Source organism: Rhinopithecus bieti, unplaced genomic scaffold, assembly GCF_001698545.2.
Source record: "Rhinopithecus bieti isolate Rb0 unplaced genomic scaffold, ASM169854v2 scaffold_19722, whole genome shotgun sequence".
Classification (NCBI taxonomy): Eukaryota; Metazoa; Chordata; class Mammalia; order Primates; family Cercopithecidae; genus Rhinopithecus; species Rhinopithecus bieti.
In genome coordinates, this window is record NW_016809905.1 from 1,610,441 (window position 1) to 1,617,386 (window position 6,946).

Sequence of the window (6,946 nt, forward strand, 5' to 3'; positions counted from 1 at the left end):
AAAAACTAGCCGGGCGAGGTGGCGGGCGCCTGTAGTCCCAGCTACTCGGGAGGCTGAGGCAGGAGAATGGCGTAAACCCGGGAGGCGGAGCTTGCAGTGAGCTGAGATCTGGCCACTGCACTGCAGCCTGGGTGACAGAGCGAGACTCCGCCTCAAAAAAAAAAAAAAAAAAAAAAAAAAAATTGCAGTACCTATCAAGAAACAGAAATAACTGTTACTTGTGGAAATAACTCTGAAGAAACATGGTAAAAGAAAACTGTAGACTTTGGAGTGGTCAAGTTCAATCCTGGTATTGTGAAAAAGTCTACCATGTGCCAGGCTCTGTGTAGTCAATACCATGTTATGTTATCTCATTTCATCCTTACAATAACTGATATTGGTATCCTTAATACACAGAGAAGGAAAAGTGAAAAGAGAAGTTAAGTAACTTGCCTACAGTAAATGAAGGAAATAATACATCTATCAGTATGACCTTGGGCAGGAGACATAATTCTACAACTAGAATTCCTAGACTTACTCTCCAAGATTGTTGAGAAGGTAATGTGTAATTATCAAGTGTCTGGCACATACTCAGTGTTATGCACTTAATTTGTTCCTATTAGGTACACTGCACTGAGATGCTCAGTGGTTACAAATAAATTGAATTTGAGTCTATTCTATAATACATATTGCAGACACTCAGCATCTCTTTTTGACAGTTCCTATGGGAGGTTACATGCAAATTCAACAGCTAGCCTTCACAGTTTCAATAGCAGCAGAGTATTATGCTTCTAAAAGCTAGCTATGTGACCATGGGCAGGTTACTTAATCCTGCAAAGCTTCTAGTTCCTTAGCTGTAAAATAAGATCAATAGAAACAAATTTAGTGGTGTTGAACAGACTGATTAGCAATAATATACATAAAGTATTTAGTCCACAGTTGATACAGAATGCTCAGTAAAAGATCATTATCCTGGTCATAGAAGTTCAAGAAGTCAAAGGATAAAAATTCAAAAGTCCTAGTTTGTCCATCCCTTGGAAAATTTATCTTACTACATTTTATTTTCACACCTTTTCCCCACACACTTGACTATAGAATCTTTTAAGATTTATGTTAGAAAAACGTTATCATTACCAACATGCAAAAAAAAAAAAAAAAAAAAAAAAAAACCCACAGTGCAATTACCTACTTGATAAACACATTTTAAAAGTACCTGTATGATGTTTGGCATGTCGCAGAAGTTGCTTCTGGAGCCTGAAGAGTCGTCCACAAGAGGGATGGGGACATACGTATTTCTTCTTCAGCAAATGCTGGTATTTAATGTGGTGCTAAAACAGGAGAAAGTGAAAGGGGCGGAAAAAAAAAAAATCAAGGCTTCTTGAAAGTATTTGTCTTTGCTAGGTCAAAAGTACTGAAAGAAAACCAAATACTTAGATTTTGCATATGGATAGTGAGGGAGTATAATAAAATGGCTAAGAACACAGGCTATGGAAATATACAGACCTGGTTTCCAATCTGGGTCTGTCATTCACCAGCCTTTGTAATCTTAGGAGAAAAATATTTCAAGCTCCAGTTCCCATTTGTAAAATGGAGATAACAATAACCATCTCAAAGTGTTGTTATGGGGTAAGAGATTTATATATTATCCTGTGCTTTAGAGCAGCAAATGGCACACAGCAGAGGAGGAGCAGCTATCGTTATAACTGAACCACAATCCGTAAGTAAGGCCTTAGTATCAAGTTATACTTGTTGCTAAAGATCAAACAGGTATTTCCTAAGTAGTATTTCACTTTCATGTTTCCTGCCGGACCCAAATGTAAGTGGTACCTTTACTCATCAAAAACAGTAATAATCTACTCAAAAAAAAATAAAAACAAAACCTGAATTAAAAGTATTTTATTCATTCTACACAGTATCCAAGAAATCATAGGTTTGAGTTCTAATTTTACTTTTTTTCTAAATCGCTGTAAAATAAAATCTGTTACTCTGTGTCTTGGAATGTTGTTACAATCATCTCATATCAGAAGTATTTACACCACATTGGGAATTACTGTAATATTGAAAGATTCCAAGGAAAGTCCTCTATTTGGGTTCAGACTCTTAGTCACCATTTTTTTTTTTTTAACAGAAGATGCTATGAGTTTGGATGTGTTTACCACAGTTCATGTGTTGGAAACTTAATCCCCAATGTGATAGTGTTGGAAGGCAGGACCTCATGGGAGGTGCTTAGGTCTTAAGGGCTCTACCCTTATATAAATGGGTTGATGCTATCACTGGAGTGGATTTGTTACAAAAGCAAGTTCAACCCATTCTTGCCCTTCCACCATGGGCTGACACAGTTAAAAGGCCCTTGTTAGATGTGGGCACCATGCTCTTGGACTTTCCAGTCTCCAGAACCACGAGATAATAAATAAATGTATGTTCTCTGTAGATTACCTAGTCTCAGGTATTCTATTATAGCAGCACAAATGGACTAATAACGATTAACCCATTTATGCCGGAGGTTGCAAATGTTTTTTGTGAAAAATCAGACCTTGGTGATGACCTTGAGCAGTAGGATTTAAATAACTTGCCCAAGCTTAGCATTCTAATAATGGAACACTAGGCATAAATGGGTTAAAGTCATTTTATGTTTAAAGAAAGACTTTTCTTGACATTATATGTCAATGATAAAGCCTACACAAGCCAATAAAGTCTCGTGGTGCAAGAACAACTAATGGAACACAACCTGAAAGGCTCTTATATAACAACGTCACTGACCTGCAAATAGCGAGGGTGGGCAAGGACAGTTCCACATCCTTCCATCTCACAACGGACATACTGGATTGGAGGCTTTTTTCTATTATCAAAATGCAGAAGAAAAGTTAGCAAAAGAAAAGTGGCACTCTGCACAGTAACCTTTGACTCAAGCTGTGCTACAGGGAAGAGCTATTTTACAGTAGGAAGAAGTAAAATCTCTTACTGCTATATAGATTACACAGAATTTGTATTAGAAGTAACCAAGAATTAGCAAATATTTGACAGAATTAAAAAGTAACACAAATAAACTAATAACACCCCAAAAGGTAAAGTATTAAGACTGTTGGAAATTTCAAGATCTTACAATGAAAATAAGATACCTGTGCATCTAGGATATTAGTGAAGTTGCTTTTGTGAAATTTTTAAATGGTCATTCCTGCAGGATTATCATGAAGTCTAAATATGTAAGGAAAGTGCCTGGTATTGGAATAAGGTGCAAAACAGTAGGGGTAAAAATTCCTCACCTCCTTTTGGGTAAACGTGGACTTTTGTCATCTTTTCGTCTTCTTCCTCTCCTACAATTGAAGACAGGGTAACAGTAGACATATTCTGAATCAAAACTTAAGAGTGAAGGCTGGCTGAAGACACACACACACACACACACAGTCAAAGAACAAGTGGCAAAGGATAACCAAGAATACATAAAGTCAAAGACATATCTGGCAAATCAAGCAAGATTTTACTCTGATGTAATTTCACTTTCAAATCAGTCTGTAAGACAGATTAAATATATACCTCCAACTATGCAATACTATGAAAGACTTAGATAAATCTCAATGCGTTACTTTTAGAGTTGCTACCACGTATCGTCTAAAAGCCCTAAGAATAAAACACACTTTCTCCTTGCAATAGAACTAAAAAACCTAAACATTTTTCACTAAGAGTCTCTCCAGTGAAATTCAGCTGCTTGAGGCCAAATTTTTTTAAGTTAAAAAAATACATATTTTGAAGCATGTGTATGTCAACATCCTTCCTCACACTCCCACTCTATTTTCCACTAGTGGTTTCAAAATCTGTTAGATTTCCATTTTTAATAATAATTGTCTACTCACTTCCTCGGAGGTTCCTCATCCTCTCTAATTTCATTCTCCTCTTCTTTCACCTCCACCTCTACTTCCACTTTAATTTCCTTTTTCTCCTTCTCTTCTTTTACCTTCCCTGATTTTCTCCGTGGCTTTGGGGTTTCCCTGAAAACACAAATGCATTTCAACACTAGGCAAAAGATCTTTTCAAGGAAGACTATGACAACAAATTAAAGCTTAGAGTTATCACTGATTTGTTATAAAACTACTCTCCTCAGTTCATGAAATGTGATTTCTTACCAACCATCCTCACATGCGCAGTAATGATCTAAATATATGTATACGATGTTCATGGAATGAACCCTTCCCAGACTAAAGATGACTATAAATCAAATCTCACTATAATTGTAAAGAGAAACGAGACAATAAGTTAAAAAAAATTCTAAGTATTCAGGCTATTCATGATACCTTGTTGAGATAAAACATGCAGACTCATAAAAACTTATAATCAAAATAAAGTTCTACAAATGGGAGAGAGGATTATATCAGCATATGGTAAGATGTTAGACTTACAACAGAAATGCATAATTACTCATTTAAAATTAATTCTACACTCATTAGTTTGGCAATAGACAAAATAAAAGCATTCAACAATGCTTTCCTACTTATATTTCATTGACATGTCTGGAGTAAAATCTGAGACATGCCTTTCTAAGTGGGGTTTGTAGGTCTCATCTCTTGGGTCATCTTTGAATGGTATCTCCTCTTCACTGATTAACATCTCTTCTTCCTCCTCCTCTTCCTCTTCACTACTAAAAATAAGTAAATAGAAATGAGACATTCTGGTTGTAAGGATCATGTCTGAGGAGATTTTATTTGGTAATTTATTAAGAGGTAGCCAAAAACTGATAAAGTCATCTAGCATTTTCATCCTAATGACCTAATTGGACTGAAATCTAGTGGCTTTATCACAAAGAATAATAATTGAAACTAAAAACACATAAATCGTAGATAAAGACAGGGTGATGACAACTCAATGGCATTAAAAGTTAAGAAACAACTGACTTTGTAATACTGTCTGGTGATCTGCTGTATCGAAAGACCTATTAACAGATAAATCACAACACAAAAGATTCCACTGAAATATCAAATCCTTGGCCAAAACGCCCATATTTCACATGAGTTCCTACCATGGAGTAAGTCCAAACACATAAGGTACTCAAGACATGATTTCTAAGCTATGTAAGCAGATTACATGGTTTAAGTTCTAATTAAGCTCAACATGGAATCTAAATGCAGTATCAAAACTGATGTTAATTTCTCTTACAGTTCAAAATTGTTTCAAATGGAAGCAACTTCTGAATCATTTAATGTGACTATGTTATTTCCCCAAAGGTTTAAAAATGAAATATTAATTTTTTTTACCTAATGCCACCTGGAGACTGATGCTCTTCTCCAACATCTAGAAAAACAAAGACAAAACAAAATTTTATTAGTGTAGATATGATATTTTCTCTCTGCAGTCAAGAAATGAAAATCAAATTACTGCATGGCGTAATTACACAAAAGCAGAATATCTGCAAATTGTTTAAAGAAATACTACCTAAACCATCACACCTGCCCCTAACAGTTAAGTTGTTAAGGCAAATGTTCAACATTACATTAAAAATATAACAGCAACTAGTTAGTAAACACCATATTCTAGTTGCAATGTACCATAATCAAGTTGGTCTGTATTTGGTTCTGACTTGCAAATGAGTTGCAATGAACCAGTCTTGGACCGAGAGCTTCGGGTGTTCTCTGTATCACGATGGCGAGAAACAGATGTCCTACTACTACGCCAGCCCCGGCTAGGTCTAGATGTAGCAATGGAAACTTCCTGAGGGAGGGCAGAATCGTCTTCTTCCTCTTTTTCTTCCTTGGGATCTAAATTAAAAGACATACCATTCTCTTTAAGTTTACGGTTAACCAATAAGCATCCCTGTATGTCTACTAATTGTAAATACAGTTACTTGAGGATAAATTAAGTATTTTCAAAGAAAAAAGAACCTAAGACTTTTACTGAAATAATAAAAAAGAAGAAAATTAGATAACTTATCCTTAATGTCATTATGCTAAATAAATTACTTCATGTTGCAAAGTAATAATTTTATACTGCCTTATCTTCTAAAAAATGCAATGTTAACTATGCAAAATACACTTAAGTAATTGGATTCACGAAATTCTACCTTTTAGATCTAAGTTAAAAGAAACTAAATTAATTAGTCCCAAAAAGATGACCAGAACTACAGAGGCACCAAAAAGAACAAACCATAGCTCTAGATGTTATTTACAATCAAACAAGTCTATAACAAATTACTGAAGAGGAATTCCTAACAGGAGTACTTTTCACTCTAATCAAGAGTTTTTCTTAAAATCACACTGTAAATTTGAACTAATCCATAGAGCAATTGAATGGTAAAGTCCAGCTCTGGTGCTATTCTGTCTCAGTTGTCCTATAAGACACTGTGTACAGGAGAACACACAAAATCTGTTATTGTTATCCTATATTTTGTCATGCTTTAAGGGTGAATGAAGTATGGTAGGTCATCCTCTCTTGAGCCGTAAGTAATAAAAAGTTAACCTCAAAAACTGGCTTTCATACCTGGAGTAGTTAATTACTTAGACCTATATAAAAAAAAAAGTACATTAGAAGTGAGCCCATTTTAACAATACAAGATTCTTTAATAAACTTAGAATGGGAAAGGCCCAATAATAAAACATAATTTCAAGTCATAAGATACACATAAAAACAATTTTCCACATGGCAAAATACACCATACACAAAGTCTAACAACCCAATAGAAAAATAGGAACTAACAGGCTGGGCACAGTGGCTCATGCCTGTAATCCCTGCACTTTGGGTGGCCGAGGTGGGCAGATCACAAGGTCAGGAGTTCATGACCAGCCTGGCCAACATGGTGAAACCCCGTCTCTACTAAAGATAGAAAAATTAGCCAGGCGTGGTGGTGCACACCTGTAATCCCAGCTTCTGGGGAGGCTGAGGCAGGAGAATTGCTTGAACCCGGGAGGCAGAGGTTGCAGTGAGCTGAGATTGCGCCACTGCACTCCAGCCTCGGCAAAACAGCAAGACTCCGTCAAAAAAA

At 35.9% G+C, this 6,946-nt stretch overlaps 1 protein-coding gene across 2 annotated transcripts in view; it reads right to left on the reverse strand.

Annotated features, from left to right (window-relative positions):
- The window catches only part of ZFP91 (ZFP91 zinc finger protein, atypical E3 ubiquitin ligase), a 43,328-nt gene that overhangs the window by 6,190 nt on the left and 30,192 nt on the right, over positions 1-6,946 (reverse strand). The window contains exons 3-9 of one of the 2 annotated variants that reach the window (XM_017890802.1): positions 5,517-5,726; positions 5,226-5,262; positions 4,508-4,609; positions 3,831-3,965; positions 3,243-3,293; positions 2,740-2,818; positions 1,193-1,307 (exon numbers count right to left, since the gene is read on the reverse strand). In XM_017890802.1, coding sequence (XP_017746291.1) covers positions 1,193-1,307; positions 2,740-2,818; positions 3,243-3,293; positions 3,831-3,965; positions 4,508-4,581 — 454 coding nt within the window. In that variant the 5' untranslated portion in view covers positions 4,582-4,609; positions 5,226-5,262; positions 5,517-5,726. Of the gene's footprint in view, positions 1-1,192; positions 1,308-2,739; positions 2,819-3,242; positions 3,294-3,830; positions 3,966-4,507; positions 4,613-5,225; positions 5,263-5,516; positions 5,727-6,946 lie in introns of both variants that reach the window. The other variant, XM_017890803.1, reaches the window with a different exon arrangement.